The sequence below is a fragment of the Mustelus asterias genome, chromosome 3, assembly GCF_964213995.1.
Source record: "Mustelus asterias chromosome 3, sMusAst1.hap1.1, whole genome shotgun sequence".
In the NCBI taxonomy this organism is placed as follows: domain Eukaryota; kingdom Metazoa; phylum Chordata; class Chondrichthyes; order Carcharhiniformes; family Triakidae; genus Mustelus; species Mustelus asterias.
Window position 1 is genome coordinate 13,981,858 of NC_135803.1, and position 21,055 is coordinate 14,002,912.

At 44.0% G+C, this 21,055-nt stretch overlaps 1 protein-coding gene across 1 annotated transcript in view; it reads right to left on the reverse strand.

Annotated features, from left to right (window-relative positions):
• The window catches only part of LOC144487108 (mediator of RNA polymerase II transcription subunit 12-like protein), a 596,823-nt gene that overhangs the window by 22,672 nt on the left and 553,096 nt on the right, over nucleotides 1-21,055 (reverse strand). The window contains 1 exon segment of the mRNA XM_078205170.1: nucleotides 738-824. Coding sequence (XP_078061296.1) covers nucleotides 738-824 — 87 coding nt within the window.

The following is a 21,055-nucleotide window of genomic DNA, read 5'->3' on the forward strand; positions in this document are numbered from 1 at the left end:
CATAACCCTTAATTCCCTTATTGATCAGAAATCTATCTACCTGTGACTTAAACATATTTAACGAGGTAGCTTCCACTGCTTCAATGGGCAGAGAATTCCAGAGATTCACAACCCTCTGAGAGAAGAAGTTCCTCCTCAACTCTGTCCTAAACTGACTCCCCCTTATTTTGAGGCTGTGTCCTCTAGTTCTTGTTTCCTTTCTAAGTGGAAAAAATCTCTCTGCCTCTACCCTGTCTAGCTCCTTCATTATCTTATATGTCTCTATAAGATCTCCCCTCAGCCTTCTAAACTCCAACGAGTACAGGCCCAATCTACTTAATCTCTCCTCATAAGCTAACCCCCTCATCTCCGGTATCAACCTGGTGAACCTTCTCTGTACTCCCTCCAAGGCCAATATATCCTTCTGCAAATAAAGCGACCAAAATTGAACACAGTACTCTAGTTGCGGCCTCACCAGTACCTTGTACAATTGCAGCAAGACCTCCCTGCTTTTATACTCCATCCCCTTCGCGATAAAGGCCAACATTCCATTTGCCTTCTTGATCACCTGCTGCACCTGCAAACGGAGTTTTTGCGATTCATGCACAAGGACCCCCAGGTCCCTCTGCACATAGCATGTTGTAATTTTTCACCATTTAAATAATAGTCCATTTTACTATTATTCCTTCCAAAGTGGATAACCTCACACTTGTCAACGTTATACTCCATCTGCCAGATCCTCGCCCTGGAGTGCCTACCTGTGCCTGCTGCATAGCAGGGTACTGAGGAAGCTGGGCAGGTCGAACCTGTTGGGCATAAAGACCACTCTGGTCAACCGGCTGGCCCTGTAAGGAACCAAATGAGAAGGTTAAAGGTTTGTGGGCCGTGCAACCAACCCACACTGAACAGGCTGGAGAACAACACTGAGCGGAAAATAAACATCCTAACTCAATTGCCTTTTTTTTTGGACGGTGAGGTCATGGGAATAATTTCTCCGGAAGAACAGTCATGCGTTGACAGAATTAAAACAAAGGAAAATATCACAACTGTTCCAAAGAAAAGACAATTCTTTTGTCCCATTTATCTGGCAAGATGCTTTGTAACAAACTTCCAATATTTGAAAATGTTTCGTGATTAACAGATGGCCTAAAAATCATTGACTTACATTCCTTCTGGGCACAGTGGCGCTGTGTTTCCAGTTTGTATCCGGTGGCCGGACTTCAAAGTATTTTTTTTTGTTTTGTTTGTTGATGGGAAAAAAAAGCTTCAATTAATAAAAATAAAATCCCTCATCCTAGTTTGACCGATGACTTTTCCATCACCTCCCTGAGGAACAGCTGTCTACAAACTTTCCCTCCCCCCCCACTCCATTCACTTCAGGCGATACTTCCCCTCTTCTGCTGCCAACAAAATAAACACACTTTCTACAGAAGACAACCTTTTAACTTGAAAGCTTAACAACCATTATAAAAGAAATGATATTTCCCACTATCTAAGGCAGTAGGGAACAGAATACTATTTCCCATAAATGTATTTATTAGTGTCATAGGTAGGCTTACAAATGCCCTAGTCGCCACACTCTGGTGCCTGTTCGGGTACACTGAGGGAGAATTTAGCATGGCCTGCTGGTTAGGTGCATTGGCCATGCTAAATTCTCCCTCAGTGTACCCGGACAGGCTGCCAGAGTGTGGCAACTAGAGGATTTTCACAGTAACTTCATTGCAGTGTTAATGTAAGCTTACTTATGATTATGAATAAACTTTGAAAACTTTTGATTAGCCATAATTGTATTGGAAGATTAGCACAGGCTCAGTGGGATGTATTGTCTGCTCCTGCCTCTTGTGTTCATGTGTTAACCATCCTCACAGCTGACATTAATATTCGATTGGAATGCATGCCCTCACCTGTGTTTTTAAAAGAGAGCACTCCACTAACCTTCACCCTATTGCAACTGAATGCAAGTCTTGGCCAGCCACATGGAGTTGGCAACCATGTTTGGTTGTCACTATGTGTCTTCTGAGGTAGGTTTCTCCAATATGATGAACTAAATTCTTAAAAAGGATGGATTCTGAGGCGCAAATAAAAATGTTTATCTCCACTCTTTACTCTACAGCGAAGCATCCTTTCCGTGTCACCGGTGCTGGAGATCTATCTGCAAATACAGAGGAGACTGCCTGCTTCCATATGCCAGTAACATCAGTCTACGGCCATCTTAGCATCAAGGAACATCTGGAATTGAAGGCTTTAACATAGTGCTTCCACCCATCTGGAGCCGTACAGGACAGAGTGGTTTGGAGCAGACTAACTGGAAAGTTTTTAATGTGAAACAGGCACCAAAAGCCTGTTCCATTTAACAAGAACAGGAATTCAGTTCTTTCCCCACTCATGTTCTGGTTTCCTGGTGTTGAGACACTAATGAACTTGCATCAGTCACAAAGCAAACAAACATGCAAGAGGTTACTCCCACCTCTTCTTTGTTTAGTTTGGGCTTCTCCTTTAAGGAGCTGACCCCTCCTTTAAGATTACATTTTGAAAGCAAGTGATGAAGGCAACTCAGTCAACCATATACCTCTACCACTCTGTGTTAACTTGACGTTATTACAATTACAAATCTCTTCCTTGAGGCTTTTCTCTGCCTGGCTGATGCTCTGTAACTACGAATCTTGGAAAATAAATATTTTTATTAAAAGGTTCCATCTCACTGAGGAAGCTCCAGGCCAAACTACATCCAACAATCTGCTGCAAAAGCTCTTGCTCACGTGGGCGGCACAATGGTTAGCATTGCTGCCTCACAGCACCAGAGACCCAGGATCGATTCCGGCCTTAAGTGACTGTGTGGAGCTTGCACATTCTCCCTGTGTCTGTGTGGGTTTCCTCCAGGTGCTCCGGTTTCTTCCCACAGTCCAAAGATGTGTAGGTTAGGTGGATTTACCGTGCTAAATTACTTCTTAGTAACCAAAGGTGTTTAGGTTAGGTAGACTAGACATGGTAAATATTCAGGGATATAGGGTGGGGAGGGGCTGGTGTTTTTTTGGAGAGTCAGTGCAAACTCGATGGGCAGAATGGCCTCCTTCTGCTCTGTAGGGATTCTGTGGTAATTTTGACACTTGTGGCAAATTCCTCCACAGCAGCCGAGGCAATCCACCACATTCTAAAACAATCAACAGCATTCTAAACAAAACAACCCCCAACATTCTTTAAAAAAAAGTCAATGCATCCCATCTCCAAATTTAACAGATACGTTAAAAAATTCCAGGATTCAGATCCAGTTCTGTATCTACACCAAAAACTAACAAGTTCTTCCTTAGGCCCATGCCCTGTGTACCAAGTTTTGTTGAAATCGGTACAGGCTGACAAACGGGGGCAAAAGTATTTCCTCCATCAATCTTCAGTGGTGAAAGGAACAACAGGACATTTTTTGGCTTATGCCCCGTGTCCTCCAACTGCAATGCCACATATAGCTGCCATCAGTATCCCCTGTTCCTTAGTTGGTACCGTTTTTGCCCAAGTCACAAGTTTGCTGCACCAAAGACTTGAGCGCACAATCTGGGTTGATGTTTCAATGTGTTACTGCGGGAGCACCATCCTTTGGGTGTGACGTCAATGTGAAGCCCTTATGATCCTTTCCAATGGACATAAAACATCTCTGAGAGAAAAGGAGGTTAAGTGGGTGTCCTGGCCAATACAAACATAGAAACTAGAAGCAGGAATAGGCCATTCGGCCCTTTGAACCTGCTCCGCCATTCATCTTGATCATGGTCAATCATCGAATTCAATATCCTGATCCCCCTGTACCCCATATCCCTTGACCCCTTAAGCCCAAAGAGCTATATCTAATTTCTTCTTGAAATCAGACAACATTTTGACCTCAACTATATTCGGTGGTAGTGAATTCCACACATTCACCACCCTCTGGGTGAAGAAATTTTTCCTCACATCAGTTCTAAAAGGTTCACCCCTTATCCTCAAACTATGACCCCTAGTTCAGGACTCCCCCACTATCGGGAACATTCTTTCTGAGATTCAGAAAGAATGTTCCCAATTTTATAAGTTTCTATGAGGGGATCTCATAGAAACTTATAAAATTCTAACCCTGTTCGAATTTTATAAGTTTCTATGAGATCCCCTCTCACTCTTCTAAACTCCAGTGAATATAATCCTAACTGATTTAGTCTCTCCTTATATGACAGTCCTGCCATCCCAGGAATTAGCATAAACCCTCAATAAATATCACTAAACACAGACGAACTGGTCACTGTGGCATTGTTGTTTGTGGGCTCTTGCTCTGCAGAAATTGGTTGCCACACCTCTCACATTAGCAAAATGCTTCATTGGTTATAAATCACTTGAGGACATCTTGAGGTCATGAAAGAAGCTATGTAAATAAATATCTTCTGTCTTTCTACAGAGTGGCACTGCCTCTATTGGCTTTTCATTCCATGAATATTACCATTATTATCCATTGCACATATAATTTTTTTCAGAGAGCTTGGGGAGATTCCGTCACCCGATGCTGTGGTAGAGTTGGGAGCAACTGGCCAAGACTTGCCATCTCTCATTATACAAATGTTGGGTGGAATTTTATTATTATTTACAAAGTGTCAGCTCAGGTGGAAAGAATAGTGTGCAGCCCGCTGGCTCCACTGTTGGCTTTTCCCACTTTTTTGTTGACATTTAGTTAATAAAAGTGCTGGAGGTGTGTCCCATGACAGCATGTTGGTGGGGCCGCCTCTGAATGAACCTGCCCTGCCAGGAATCTTGACCTTCAAGATGCCAGGAGCCCTTTACAAAAGGCTCCCCAACCAAAAAAATACAAAGAGAACAGGTTTCCCCACCTCACGGACACAGGCAGCTCACGCCCCGCCATGAACATGCCAACTCAGGGAACCCCATCCCATGGACACGGAGACTCATCCCAACGGACTTGAGGAAACCCCTCCCCAGGACATGGGAAACCCTCTAAAACTCTGCCCAGAGACTTCCCCAACAGAAGCCTCCCCCAACAGAAGCCCGCCCATCCAGGCACTACGAGGGTACTGCCCAGGCATGACCTTCTCCCCCTTGGAGGCTGCACTTACCTTTGTGCCCCTAGTAGGTTATTTGTGTCAGGTCCCTATTGATCAGGATCTGTTATAAAACCCAGTGGGGGAGAAATCCTAATGTTGGGGGGAAAATGATATAGTGGGAAAGCCCACTATTGGCATGTTAATGTATGGTAATGGGGTTCCTGACCTTTCCTGGCGGGAACCCCATTGCACCATTAGCGTGTGGTGGGACGGGAAATCCTGCTCGTGTAAAAGTCATTTGGGAACTCCTGTTGGATCCTCCGCCCTCACAGGCTTTCCCGCCCTCCGAAAACAGGGAGGATGAATCCCGTCGCTTCTTCAAGTCAACTCCATTTGAACAGTCCGACATGAAACCACCACTGCCACCATTAAGGAATTATTCCCCCAATTGCCTCTTACTGTCAGTGGGATTATCAGGATAAATACGTGGTGTTATGGGAGTGGGGTGGGGTCTGGATGGGATTGTTGTCGGTGCTCAATGGGTCGAATGGCCCCTTCCTGCTCCCATCTTCTATGTTTCTATGATATTTTGAGTATTTGCAACACTTTGTTTTAATTTCAGATTTTCAGCATCCACAGCATTTTGCTTTTTTATTAAAAAGTATTTTTGAAATTTCACTGGATGTTTTTTCAACAAGAGAAATCCCCCCAATTTCCTTCCTCCCTCTCCAGAAGACACATGCATTATTCCAGGATAAAATCCCACACGTACGGAGCGGCACGGTGACACAGTGGTTAGCACTGCTGCCTCACAGCGTCAGGGACCCGGGTTCAATTCCTGGCTTGGGTCACTGTCTGTGCGGAGTCTGCACATTCTCCCCGTGTCTGCGTGGGTTTCCTCCGGGTACTCTTGTTTCCTCCCACAGTCTGAAAGGTGCATTGGCCGTGCTAAATTCTCCTGAATTTTGTACCCGAACGGGTGCCGGAGTGTAGTGACTGGGGGATTTTCACAGTAACTTCATTACAGTGTGAATGTAAGCCTATTTGTGACTAATAAAATAAAGTTTATCTTCCATACTCTGATAGACTAGTGGTAATTTTGTGTTTCTGAACTCTCTGATTGTGGCAATGACCTTAACTTCAAACTTCAGATGATAGTTAAAAATGGACGAAATGGCAGTCTGTTTTACATCTCTGCTGATTTTTTTCCCCCATTCATTGGGAGTCAGTAGGCTTCCAATGTACCATCATTTGCTTTACACTGTTGCACAAAGCTCGGGCCAGGTGACTGGTTAAAATGGGACAATAGAATCGAGTTTGCGACTTACCAAATCAAGATGGGCTGGGCTTCACACAACACTCATGTGTTGTCATCAGCTCAGTCCTGGACAACACAAATGTCCAGCTAATACAGTGAGAAAGGTCTGGCAAGAGACTGACTTAGCAGCAACTGACAGACTGGCACAGTTAGTCTTTCCACCTTCCACAACGAAATGGTGAAAAATGTTTTGCCCGGCATGGAGCTTGCGTTTTGGTGCAATTAATCAGTTATGAACAGAAAACAAAGTGGTTACTTCTGGGACTGCAGGGTAGACAGACAAGACATACCAGACAATCACAACTTACAGAAAACTTCAAACAAGAAGCTGCCACTATGGTAGGACTCAAACCACAAATGTCTCGTGTGCCAGGCCAGAGGTACTTCGGATTCGTAAGGGCTTATTTATAAAAAAACAATATTTCTTTAAAAGAAAACCTTCTTGCTCAAAGCTTCAACCAAGCGGGAAGCAGCTTCCATGCAAGCAGCCAGAGTTTGCATGCATCAAATTAATTAGCATATTAAAATATGCAATGCAGTTTATTACTCGACTTGAGAAGTATGCAACCAGTACAGAAATTGCACATGCCCACACAAAATTTCAGATTTAGACAATGTCCATTATAAAACTGTCAAGACTCGAAAGTGGTCAGAAGGCTTCAAGAGGGATAACAATCTTAAAATGTCATTAATCATCTTTTCAAAGATGAAGTTTGGTCATTTTCTTCCCTCCTTTCCTGAAGGCACTGCCTTATTGTGGGATGCAGTTCCACAGGGTCCAGGTCACCCTCTGATATCTTACCTTAGTGATCACCTTCAGTGAAGTCAGACAGTGAGGTCGATCTTATTTTCCTGCAGTAGTGTAAAATTGGTGTTGGCGAGTTGGCAACTAGTGTCGTATCTCTCCCCATTCTCATTTTCATTGCCACCAAACTGCCAAACCACTCTGACCCGTTTAGCGCTGTCACACAAAGTCAAAATTGACCCCCAATGGGTGCTGGCGTGCGATTTAATTAAGAAAGGATCAACAGGGCCAAGTTCAATCCGAGAGATAGTTGACATTTTCACACATGCGCTTTTTCAGACGGATCACTGAAAAGCGGTCAAAAATGAGACCAATGGCTCCTTCCCCCCCCCCCCCCCCCCCCCCCCGGCCCCCCGTGCTATGTTGGAAGAGATCAGTCAGGTTAACCTAACCCCTTCAGTCCAAAATAAATTCTGTCAGTCAAATTGTGACTGAAACTCAGAGTCCAGTTAAGCCACAAGGTGTCCAATGACTTGGAAACAAAAGGGCAAAGAATGCAGTTGTGAAAGAAAATTAATTGCAAACTCCTTTGTTGTTGTCATTTCCACGTCTGTTAAATAGCTTTGTATGTAAAAATTTTCCGTAATAATTTGTGAACATTATTTTCCAGTTGAACATAACAAATAATTCATTTTTTTCTGGCTCAGATTAGCTGGCTAATATTAATATGAGCATACTTCAATTCACCGCGGTATTTACCAACTCATGGGACTGGAAGGCAGCAAGGTACGACAAGCACAATTTACTCCAAAGATAATAAGATTTTTACAAATTTTGCACATAATCAAATCATATCGGGCACTGAGCTAAGCCAAGAGAGGCTATGCAAACACATCTTTCATTTCCCCCAAATTCTTTTTTTCTTTTGAGCCAAACATGAAATAAAAAGGACAAAGATTTATTTTTAAGTTTTGGCAGGAATTTGTCTGCTATTCTGATGCAGCTTCTGGTTTGAAGTCAAATAAAAAACCTTTGCAACATTAAGAAAGGGATTAAGAGTAAAAAAGGTAGAGAGACAAAGCAGGAAAGGGAAAGACAGTTTGTTGGGTTACCATAATGCTGAAATTGTTATAGCCATCTTGGAGAGACACAGCAGGGTTACAGGTCTCCTAGAGAGAAAAGGAAAGGGGCAAGAAATGGCAGAGAGATCAACGGGAGAGATTAAAAAGAGAGAGCTATTTGTTCATCGGGTTGGTTAACATCAAAAGCACAATCTGCATTCACATTATCAGCAAGAATACATCAATCGCCATATGCAGCAAGAAATGGGAGAAACAACTGAGTCATTGTATTTAATTCACATCCTGAAAAGTTATGATTTGTGAATTTCACGTTTCTTTTCAAGGAAATCTCATTCGGAACATCCAGTGAAATCTAATTTGCAACTGAACTAACACTTAAAAGAAAGTGGACACACCCGAGCATTCAGCCCACTATAGGTTTGTGGAACCTCCTTCTTTCTCCAATGTTGAATCTGTGCGGCCACGCATCCTAGTAGCTTGCCTAATGTTGCCATTATGTATTTTGGAAATTGGGCATTGGATGCCAGCTGCTCGTAGGCTGACCAGGGCTGAACCTAGCCCCCGTTAAAGTTTCATTGCCAGCAGGGACCACAGCTTACCATTGTGAGCAGAAAGCTTATCTGTCATTTGCTCTCGGAGGTCACCTATCGTGCTGAGGTGAGCCAACATAGTACTGACCACCTGGAATCCAGCTGCTCTGTTTGGCTCAGAAGCACACTGGGACATGGTGACACAGTGGTTAGCTTCACAGCGCCAAGGACCCGGGTTCGATTCCGACCTCGGGTGGCTGTCTGTGTGGAGTTTGCACCTTCTCCCCGTGTCTGTGTGGGTTTCCTCCGGGTGCTCCGGTTTCCTCCCACAGTCCAAAAGATGTGCGAGTTAGGTTGATTGGCTATGCTAAATTGCCCCTTTGTGTCAGGGTGATTGGCAGGGTAAATATGTGGAGTTACGGGAATAGGGCCTGGGTGGGCTTATTGTCAATGCAGGTTCGATGGACCGAATGGCCCCTTTCCACACTGTAGGAGGTCTATGATTCTATGATTCTATGACAGTTGCCTGAGGTATTATCCTGGTCAAATTAAAGGGTTTTTTAATATAATCTCTTACTTCTTAGTAACACTTTTTTCCCCACAAATGTGTTAAACAAAATAGCCAATCGTACTAATAATTTTCAGAGGAACAGAAGTTGGTCATTCCACCTCCTCAGCCTGTTTCCACTAACTAGATCATGGCTGATCCTTATCTTAACTCCAGTTACCCGCCTTGGTCCCGTAAGCCATAAATAAGCCTTAAGTCTTTCTCAGCAAAAACAATGATCAATTTACATTCTGAAATGTTCAATTAGCACCCCTGCCAGGGTCAACAGTTTGAACAGAGAGACTTCCAGATTTCTACTATCCTTTGCAAAAGGAAGAGCTTCCTGACATCACCATCGAATGTCTGAACAAAGAACAAAGAGCAGTACAGCACAGGAACAGGCCCTTCGGCCCTCCAAGCCTGCGCTGATCATGTTGTCCTATCTAGACCAACCACCTGCATCCCTCTATTCCCCGCTTGTTGATGCGTCTGTCCAGATAAGTCTTAAATGTGGCTAACTTGTCTGCCTCAACCACCTCACTTGGCAATGCATTCTACACTGTGTGTGTAAAAAACTGCCCCCACACATCTCTACTACCTTGAACTCTATCACCTTGAACTTTGCCCCCTTGTAATTGTCATTTCTGCCTCTGATTTGAAGGTTAATGTGCCTCCTCCAGCAGAAGAAATGTCGTCATATCCCTACCACACGCCCTGTTCAATTTAATTCATTGATGAAATTTGCAACTCCAATGAGGAGAGCATCCCAAAAACAAAGACTTGTAGGAGAAGCCATCTTGTGCCACTCACCACTGCTGCTCCCATTTCTTGACAGGTTTTAACAAAGCATGGATCAGTGATTTCATTCATCCTTAAGGTATCAGGCAGGGTAAGGCTCCCAAGGACTTCTGGACCCAAAGTGTAACACATCCAAGAGGCAACAAGAGGAACACAAGAGTACGTAGACCCAGTATTATAGATGGAGGACAGAAAGTCCCCAACGTTTGGTGAAGGCGAACCCGTAATATTTCAGTTTCCAGAAAAATCTGATGGGCGATTTGCAATTTTAAACAGGTTTTTTATATATTTGGCAAAAGCTTAAACCATTCACAGAAGCTGCTGAACTGCAACTGAAGACATTTGTAGTGAAAGCAAACTCCAATAAGAAGAGCATCCAAAAATCGAAGGGCACGATCTTACTGGCCGTTCACGCCACACTCCTGCTGCAGCGAGGTCGGAGAAATTGGCTTCCAGAAAAATCTCCCTTCACTGCGGTGGGATGGGAAAATCCTGCTGGCGGGAACATTCCGGCCCGAGACTTGTGATAGAAGGCAGTGTGTGCCAGACACTGATTTGTTAGTTGAGTATATATAAATTGTTCAAGTAGCTCATCTGACATGCCATAAGGTCACAGATTCAATCATCCGACTTGACCTTTTACAGATAATGGGCGGGATTTTCTTTTCTCAAGCTGGAGCGAGGCAACTTCTTGCAAGCTATGCCCAGCATACCTTCTCATTCTATCTTTTACTCTTGTTCTCCTAATCAAAGTCGTCACGAAACTGTAAAATCCCACCCGGGATCAACAGACCTTCCCATTGTCCGCCCCTTGCCCGCTCCAATTCCCGTGGTGGACAGGGTGGTAATATTTTGGCTCAAAGTTATTTTCACTCATGGTGCTGGAGCTGTTTTCAGATGAGATGTTAAGCCAAGACTCTCTCACTTAAGCAGGAGAATGCAAAGACCTTTGGGCATTAGGTTAGGAGGAGCAGGGAGTGTTGCTAATATTCCAGCCAACACTCCATCCCTTAGCCAATATCACTCAAAATGGATTTTCTGTGTATGAGTAAGGCAGAGGTTGTGGACAGAAACAGAATTAACGTTTCAGTCAATGATTCAGATGAAAGGGCACTGGCCTAAAACGTTAGCTCGGTTTCTCTCTCCACAGCTGCTCCGGATCTGCTGAGAATCATAGGAACCCTACAATGCAGAAGGAGGCCATTCGGCCCATCAACACCGCACTGACAACAATCCCACCCAGGCCCTATCCCGTGGGGGAGGCAATGGCATAGTGGTATTGTCACTGGAATAGTAATTCAGGGACCCAGGGAAACGTTTTGGAGACCCAGGTTCAAATCCCACCATGGCAAATGGTGAAATTTGAATTCAATTAAAAAATCTGGAATTAAAATCTAATGACGACCATGAAACCATTGTTGCTTGTTGTAAAAACCCATCTGGTTCACTAATGTCCTTTCAGGAAGGAAATCTGCCATCCTTACCTGGTCTGGCCTATATGTGACTCCTGAGCCACAGCAATGTGATTGACTCTTAAATATCCTCAGGGATGGGCAATAAATGCTGGCCCAGCCAGCGACGCCCACACCCCATGATGAATTTTTTAAAAATGCCCGTAACCCCACACATTTACCCTACTAATCCACCTGACTACGGGTCAATTTAGCATGGCCAATCCACCTAACCTGCACATCTTTATACTGTGGGAGGAAACTGGAGCACCTGGAGGAAACCCATGCAGAGACAGGGAGGATGTGCAAACTGTACACAGACAGTCACCTGGGGCCAGAATTGAACCCGGGTCCCTGGTGCTGAAAGGTAGCAGAGTTAACCATTGTGTCACTGTGCTGTCCATGCAACATTTTCTGTTTCAATTTCAGATTTCCAATATAAACAGCTATTTTGCTTTTCTTTGCTGTTTTTGCGACCTTACTGTGTGAAGATTGACTGCCCCATTTGCCTATTGTAAACGATTACATTTCAATAGGCATTCCATGGAGTGCAAAACATTTAACGATATCCTTAGAGTACAATAAGGAAGTATGTGAATGGATGTCTTTTAAAGTAATATCATGAACCAACTGACACAGTGGAGGAAAAAAATAACACAACCACCTCAGTAAGAGGATAAGAGGCAAACCTGTTTAGGACTGAGGTGAAGAGAAATGTCTTCACCCAGAGAGTGGTGAATCTGTGGAATTCACGACCACAGAAAGTAGTTTGAGGCCAAAACATTGCGTAATTTCAAGTAGAAATTAGATATAACTCTTGTGCTAAAGGGATCAAGGACTATGGGGGGAAGGCGGGATCAGAATATTGAATTTGATGATCAGCCATTATCAAAATAAATGTCAGAGCAGGTTCGAAGGGCCAAATGACCTACTCCTGTTTCTATTTTCTATGTAATATAATGCAGAGGACATCAATGTCTACATCTACGGGGATGAAGTGGGAATTTTATTTATTTTATTTCTTTTTAAGTTTATTTATTTTTTAAAGTTTATTTATTAGTGTCACAAGTAGGCTTACATTAACACTGCAATGAAGTTACTGTGACATTCCCCTAGTCACCACACTCTGGCGCATGTTCAGGTACACTGAGGGAGAATTTAGCCTGACCAAAGCATCTAACCAGCACGTCTTTCGGTCTGTAAGAGGAAACCAGAATACCCGGAGGAAACCCACGCAAACACAGGGAAAATGTGCAGACTCCACACAGACAGTCACCCAAGCTGGGAATCAAACCCAGGTCCCTGGCCCTGGTGGGTCAGGAGATTCAAGTTTCTAGGTGTTCAGACCACCAACAACCTGTCCTGGACCTCCCATGCTGACGCTACAGTTAAGAAAGCCCATGGACTCAGGAGGCTAAGCAAATTTGACATGTCCACTGCAACTCTCACCAATTTGTACAGATGCACCATAAGAAGCATCCTTTCCAGATGTATCACAGTTTGGTATGGCTCCTGCTCTGACCAAGACCGCAAGAAACTAGTCCAAGATGCAAACCAGCCTCCCATCCATTGACTCTGCCTGCACTCCCCGCTGCCTCAGAAAAGCATCCAGCCATGCACCCTGGGCATACTCTCTTCCACCTTCTTCCGTCGGGAAAAAGATACAAAAGTCTGAGATCATGTCCTGACCGACTCAATAACAGTTTATTCCTGCTGCCATCAGACCTTTGAACGGGCCTATATTATATTAAGTTGATCTTTCTCTACACCAGAGCTATGACTGTAACACTACATTCTGTACCCTCTCCTTTCCTTCTCCCTTATGTACTCTGTGAATAGTATGTTTTACCTATACAGTGTGTAAGAAACAATACTTTTCACTGCATCCTAATACCTGTGACAATAATAAATCAAATCAAATCAGAAAATAACAAAAAATAATCAGCCAGTTGCTGCATTGACACTGCATGGAAACATTGCTCTTTTGGGTGAGTACAGGCCTCTCAACTGATCTTAGCCACTGAGGATCCCCAGTGGTAAAACATGCCCATTTCCACAAGGAAGAACCAGAAGCATGGGCCAGCATTATGAACCCCATTCTCCCCCAAGGACATGTTAACTTTTTGTTTTCCTTGTCTAGCAGTATTGAGCTGGAAAACATCTTTGGGATGAAGCCAAGCATTTGGCCACTGGCGCTGTCCCATCGATTGCCTGTTCAATTATCTATCCACACAACTGGACAGAATTGCATTTGCCACGTCGATCCTAATGTAGCAGGGATGGCAAGTAGCTTCGCCAGCTGAGATCTGCAGCAAATGTAACTTGATGGTGCAAGGGTGGGGCTCAAATAAATCTTATTCCAAACACATGATGGCTAAGGTTCAACCTAGACACAACCCAGAAACTCTTACAATGTTTTTTTTTTTAATTTCCGGAAAAGCTCTTCCAAATTCAACTGTGCAGTATCTCGACCATAAGGTTTACAACATGGTTATGGTAATAGTTACAAAATGTTTATTTGTGTGTATAATCCATCTGGTTGTGTTTTTACTCCACCACACATGCTAACATAATGCGGAACAGTCTTCACAAGACTGTGCAGATGATGGCACTATTTAAGATGGACTTATGTGGAGGATGCATCAGTTTTTTCCTCCCCCCCCCCTCCCCCCCCGCCCCAAGTGACGTATGTGTTTAGGCAAAAGTGCTCGCCCCATACAGATACCGCTCTTGCCTCAGTTGGGGCTGCTGCGTCTTGTCAGCATCTTTTGCCCTCATCTGAAACTCAATGCAGTTTCTTCTTTCCTTTGTCGAGGCACCAGCAACGAATGTTTGAACAAAAAAAAAACACTGCCCATCAACTCCTGGTGGGTAGTGTTCAACATTTGCCCCCAAGTGGAAAAGGAAAGGCAGGTGGGGTGGCTGGACCTTTAACCAATCCACGAAGCACGGATGCTGCTATTCCTGTTTTCACGCAATCCAAACATGCTGCCTGTGATCGGTTTTAGCCACACTCAACTGCACTAGTCAGCTTGCAACTGAATTGATTCGTGTGGGCTAAAATACCACACTGAGGTGAAAAATGTGGAATCAGGTTGTGGTAACTTGTCGGGGCAGATCTGAGAAGAGAGGAAACTTCAACTCTGCGATAGGTAACCTCAGCTGAAGCCTGGAATTGAAACTGTTTCAATTCCCAGCCATTAACTTACTTCACCTCATTTTTATTGCTTGCGTTCCACCACGTACTGGAGCACATATGGAGGGAATGGGGCCCTTGTTCTCTTCTAGCCTTACTTCCCACCATCAAGACCGATTGGGTTGGTTTTCCCCCCGCCCCCTCCCCAGTTTAAATGCACTGTGATACTTTCAGCAGCTTGGTGAATTCGATCCAAAATACAATGCAACAAATTTAAGCATGTGGTTTTATCTTCATACTGGGACCACTTGACTCTCGTTAATCAAAATAGCCTCCCTATTGGCTTTTATGCATTCTACTTGAATACAAGCCAAACTAAATATCGGAATCATTACCAAGAGGACATCAAATGAACTATGGATCTCGTTCTTAGTTACTTGGGCCATCAGAGATCCACAAGCTAATTTCCAAATCAGGAGGGAAATAACTGATCATTTGCAGCAATGAGTTCCCATGGTCAAGCAGACACAGTGCGGTACAGTGGCATGGCGGCACAGTGGTTAGCACTGCTGCCTCACAGCGCCAGGGACCCGGGTTCAATTCCCAGTTTGGGTCACTGACTGTGTGGAGCCTACATGTTCTCCCCATGTCTGCGTGGGTTTCCTCCGGGTGCTCCGGTTTCCTCCCACACTCTAAAGATGTGCAGGTTAGGTGGATTGGCCATGCTAAATTACCCCTTAGTGTCAGGGGGACTAGCTAGGGTAAATGCGTGGGGATTATGGGGATAGGGCCTGGGTGGGATTGTGGTCAGTGCAGACTCGATGGGCCGAATGGCCTCCATCTGTATTGTAGGGATTCTATGATTCTATGACTACATAGTTGTTAAGCACAAAAATAAAGTTAAATTGTAAACCCAAATTTGAGATATTATAGGAAAGAATAAGAACTTACATTTGTGTAGAATCTTTAATGAGAGTCCCAAGCTGCTTCGCAAGGGTATAATAAAACAATTGGGGGAGTCCTGCTCCCTCACAGTGCCAGGGACCCGAGTTCAATTCCGGCCTTGGGTCACTGTCAGTGTGGACTTTGCACACTCTCCCCGTGTCTGTATGGGTTTCCTCCGGGTGCTCCACTTTCCTCCCACACTCCAAAGATGTGTGGGTTAAGTTGATTGGCCACGATAAATTTGACCCTTGGGTTGGGGAGATTAGCAGGGTGAATACGTGGGGTTATGGGAATAGGGTCTGCTTGGGATTGTGGTCGGTGCAGACTTGATAGGCCGAATGGCCTCCTTCTGCACTGTAGGGATTCTATGAAAATATGACACCAAGTAACATAATGAAAGTTTAGGTCAGATGAACAAAAACTTCGTCATGTCAAGGAGTATCCTTATTTTGTTTATACATTCGCGGGACATGGGCGTCGCTGGCTGGCCAGCATTTATTCCCCATCCCTGGTTGCCCTTGTTCAGAGGGCAGTTGAGAGTTAACCACGTTGCTGTAGCTCTGGGAGTTACATGTAGTAAGAAGTCTCACAACACCAGGTTAAAGTCCAACAGGTTTATTTGGTAGCAAAATCCACTAGCTTTCAGAGCGCTGCTCCTTCGTCAGGTAAGTGGGAGTTCTGTTCACAAACAGGGCATATAAAGACACAAACTCAATTTACAAAATAATGGTTGGAACGCGAACCTTTTCAGGTAATCAAGTCTTAAAGGTACAGACAATGTGAGTGGAGAGAGCGTTAAGCACAGGTTAAAGAGATGTGTATTGTCTCCAGACAGGACAGCTAGTGAGATTTTGCAAGTCCAGGCAAGTCGTGGGGGTTACAGATAATGTGACTTCTTACTGTGTTTATCTCAGTCACATGTCGGGCAGACCAGGTAGGGACGGCAGATTTCCTTCTCTAAAGGACATTAGCGAACCAGATGAGTTTTTCCGACAATCGATAATGATTTCATGGTCATCAGTAGATTTTTAATTCCAGATACTTTTTATTGAATTCAAATCCAGCAGCTGAGTTTATGGATTAATAGTCGAGCGATAATAAATGAGTCCTTTTCAGAGTGGAAAGCTGTAACTAGTGGAGTGTCGCAGGGGTCAGTTCTTGGCCTGCAATTGTTGACTATCTACATTAATGACCTGGAGGAAGGAACAGAATGTAAGGTTTCCAAGTTTTCCAATGATACCAAGATAGGTGGAAGGGCAGCTTGTGATGAGGATACTGGGATTCTGCAATGGAATGTAGATAGATTGGGTAACTGGGTGAAAACCTGGCAAATGGAGTTTAACGTGGGGAAGTGTGAGGTCGTGCACTTCAGTGGGAGAAATCAAACGGCAGATTATTATCTAAATGGAGAGAGACTGCAGGTGAGTGAAGTGCAGAGGGATCGAGGTGCTCTAGTGCATGAATCACAAAACACTAGCAAGCAGGTCCTGGTATTTAAGAAGGCAAACAGCATCATGGCCTTTATTGCAAAGGGGTTGGAGTTTAAAAATAGGGAGGTTCTATTGCATTTGCTCAGGGCATTGGTGAGGCCTCACCTGGAATACTGTGTACAGTTTTGTTCCCCTTACCTTAAAAGGATATAGTAACATTGGAGGCTGTCCAAAGGAGATTCACCAGGCTAATTCCTGGGATGAGAGGGTTGTCCTATCAAGGGAGACTAAATAGTCTAGGTCTGTATTTCTTGGAGTTCAGAAGAGTGAGGGGTGACCTTATTCAAACATATAAGATCTGGAGGGGGTTTGACAGGGTAGATGGTGAGACATTTTCACTAATGGATGCGTCTCCAACAAGGGGACATAGCTACAAGATAAAGGGCCAGTCATCTGAAACTGATGTGCATAGAAATTTATTCTCGCAGAGGGTGGTGAATCTCTGGAATTCTCTGTCCCAAAGGGTAGTGGAGGCTGGATCATTGGAAGTATTTAAAGTGGAGGTGGATAAATGTTTGATAGATTGGGGATAGAGGGCAATGGGGAAATGGCACAGAAAAGGAGTTGAGGCCAGCATACATCAGCCATGATTGTATTGAATGGCGGGGCAGGCTTGAAGGGCCTGGTGGCCAACTCCTGCTTCTAATTCCTTCATTTCCAAAGATGTGTACCAATTATTAAAGATTGCATTGACCGCCACATTGTCAATGGTTGCAACCAGTTTGGACAGAACCATAGGCTTGTCCTGTGGATTTAAATCCCAGCATTCTCAATGGAATCATCGACTACTCTTCCTCCATCCAACTGTCAGAGTTTAGCTTCCACTATCATAGTGGAGATTTTGGAGCTGGTCCTTCGCTTCTCATCTGGTGAAGTTGGCAACCCAAGAACGGTGAGGGTTTGGTGCTCTGGTGAAGGTTTACACCTGATACATTGGGCAGAAGCTTCTTAAGAATAGAGTGATGCAACGGGTGGAAAAAGCGGCGAGGTAGCCGCCAGGCCCAAAGGTGCCCTCCACCCCCCCCCATCCCCATATCGCCCACTGGAAGGGGATTTCACCAGAGGGAAGTACCTGGGCCTGACCCTCTCTCAGCTGAGCCAAGCACTCACCGGACCCTCTCTGGCGGGTTCTCCTCACCAGGTGCACACTGTGGGAGACCAGTGATGATTCATGGCACAGTGATGTGAATGGGCAAGCTAACAGGGATGTGACGACTATCTCATGGAAATGCCTGATAATTAAACATCAATGTATTCAAATGGGGATGCTGATATTAAACGCCGGGATTCCTGTTACATCACTGGTAGGGGATCAGGGGAGGGAGGTGGCAATGATACAGAAAGTCCTGCTGGCATAAACAATGTTTTGGGACTCCGGTGGGATTTTTCACTCCTGCCCCCGATCCCACCCCCTGAAAACAGGAGGGGAAATTCCCTCCCCATTAACCTTTCTCTTCCCAATGCTAATCAGCTTGCTTTTTCTCCCTAACGTTGAACTGTCCTTGCACACCACTGACATTGTCTGAGGGTTGGATAACGTAGCAATGTTGGGGTCATATAGCAATGAGGTCACACGGGCACTTGTTCCCTCAGAGAGATTATTGACAGGTTAAGCTGGGAACTGGTTATGAGGTCTTTTGGATAGCTTTGCCCTCGATGTTGACAGGTTGTTTGGAATGTAAGATCACAGTGTGCATACGAAGAAATAGAAGAAAACCTGTTGGTATAATCACTGCTCAGCTTCCATTGTGTCTCTTGCATTCAAAATCCCGGAACTCCCTCTCTAACAGCACAGTGGGTGCAACTACACCACATGGACTGCAGCATTTCAAGAAAGCAGCTCACTGCCACCTTCTCAAGCGGCAGTTAGTTAAAGTTAAAAGTTAAAGTTTATTTATTAGTCACAAATACAGCTTACATTAACACTGCAATGAAGTTACTGTGAAATTGAATTAGGGATGGGCAATAAGTTCTGGCCTAGCCAGCGATGCCCACATCCAGTGAAAATTATAATTTGAGAGTAGGCGCCTTTATCAGTGATATCCTGGGTACATCACTGAAGGGAACTGTGTTTGATTTTTTTTCAACAACTGTTATGAATAATTTGCTATTCAAACTGTTCTCTGGCCTGACTGCACTGATTAATCACTCATTTACTTAATGATTAAGCTATCTATTTGCAGTCAATTGTTGTTTGTTCACGGGACTGAACCAACACTTATTTTCCATCCCTATTTGCCCTTTGCTTCCCTAAAGGACACTAGTGAGCCAGGTGGGCATTTACAACATTCGACAATCATTTCACGGTCGTTATTAGACTTTATAATTCTAGGGTTTTCTTTACTGAATTCAAATTTCACCATTTAACGTGGTGGGATTTAAACCTGGTCTCTGGATTCGTATAGTTCAGAGACAATATAGTCCAGTGACAATGTAGCCCAGTGACAATATAGTCCAGAGACAATATAGCCCAGTGACAATATAGCCCAGTGACAATATAGCCCAGTGACAATATACCCCAGTGACAATATAGTCCAGTGACAATATAGTCCAGAGACAATATAGTCCAGTGACAATATAGCCCAGTGACAATATACCCCAGTGACAATATAGTCCAGTGACAATATAGTCCAGAGACAATATAGTCCAGAGACAATATACCCCAGTGACAATATAGTCCAGTGACAATATAGTCCAGAGACAATATAGTCCAGAGACAATATAGTCCAGTGACAATATACCCCAGTGACAATATAGTCCAGAGACAATATAGTCCAGAGACAATATAGTCCAGTGACAATATAGTCCAGAGACAATATAGTCCAGAGACAATATAGTCCAGAGACAATATAGTCCAGTGACAATATAGTCCAGAGACAATATAGTCCAGAGACAATATAGTCCAGAGACAATATAGTCCAGAGACAATATAGTCCAGTGACAATATAGTCCAGAGACAATATAGTCCAGAGACAATATAGTCCAGTGACAATATAGTCCAGAGACAATATAGTCCAGAGACAACATAGTCCAGAGACAATATAGTCCAGAGACAACATAGTCCAGAGACAATATAGTCCAGAGACAATATAGTCCAGAGACAATATAGTCCAGAGACAACATAGTCCAGAGACAATATAGTCCAGAGACAATATAGTCCAGAGACAATACAGCCCAGTGACAATATACCCCAGTGACAATATAGTCCAGTGACAATATAGTCCAGAGACAATATAGTCCAGAGACAACATAGTCCAGAGACAATATAGTCCAGAGACAATATAGCCCAGTGACAATATACCCCAGTGACAATATAGTCCAGTGACAATATAGTCCAGAGACAACATAGTCCAGAGACAATATAGTCCAGAGACAATATAGCCCAGTGACAATATAGCCCAGTGACAATGTAGTCCAGAGACAATATAGCCCAGTGACAATATACCCCAGTGACAATATAGTCCAGAGACAACATAGTCCAGAGACAATATAGTCCAGAGACAATATAGCCCAGTGACAATATAGTCCAGAGACAACATAGTCCAGAGACAATATAGTCCAGAGACAATATAGCCCAGTGACAATATACCCCAGTGACAATATAGTCCAGTGACAATATAGTCCAGAGACAACATAGTCCAGAGACAATATAGTCCAGAGACAATATAGCCCAGTGACAATATACCCCAGTGACAATATAGTCCAGTGACAATGTAGTCCAGAGACAATATAGTCCAGAGACAATATAGCCCAGTGACAATATACCCCAGTGACAATATAGTCCAGAGACAACATAGTCCAGAGACAATATAGTCCAGAGACAATATAGCCCAGTGACAATATACCCCAGTGACAATATAGTCCAGTGACAATATAGTCCAGAGACAACATAGTCCAGAGACAATATAGTCCAGAGACAATATAGCCCAGTGACAATATACCCCAGTGACAATATAGTCCAGTGACAATGTAGTCCAGAGACAATATAGTCCAGAGACAATATAGCCCAGTGACAATATACCCCAGTG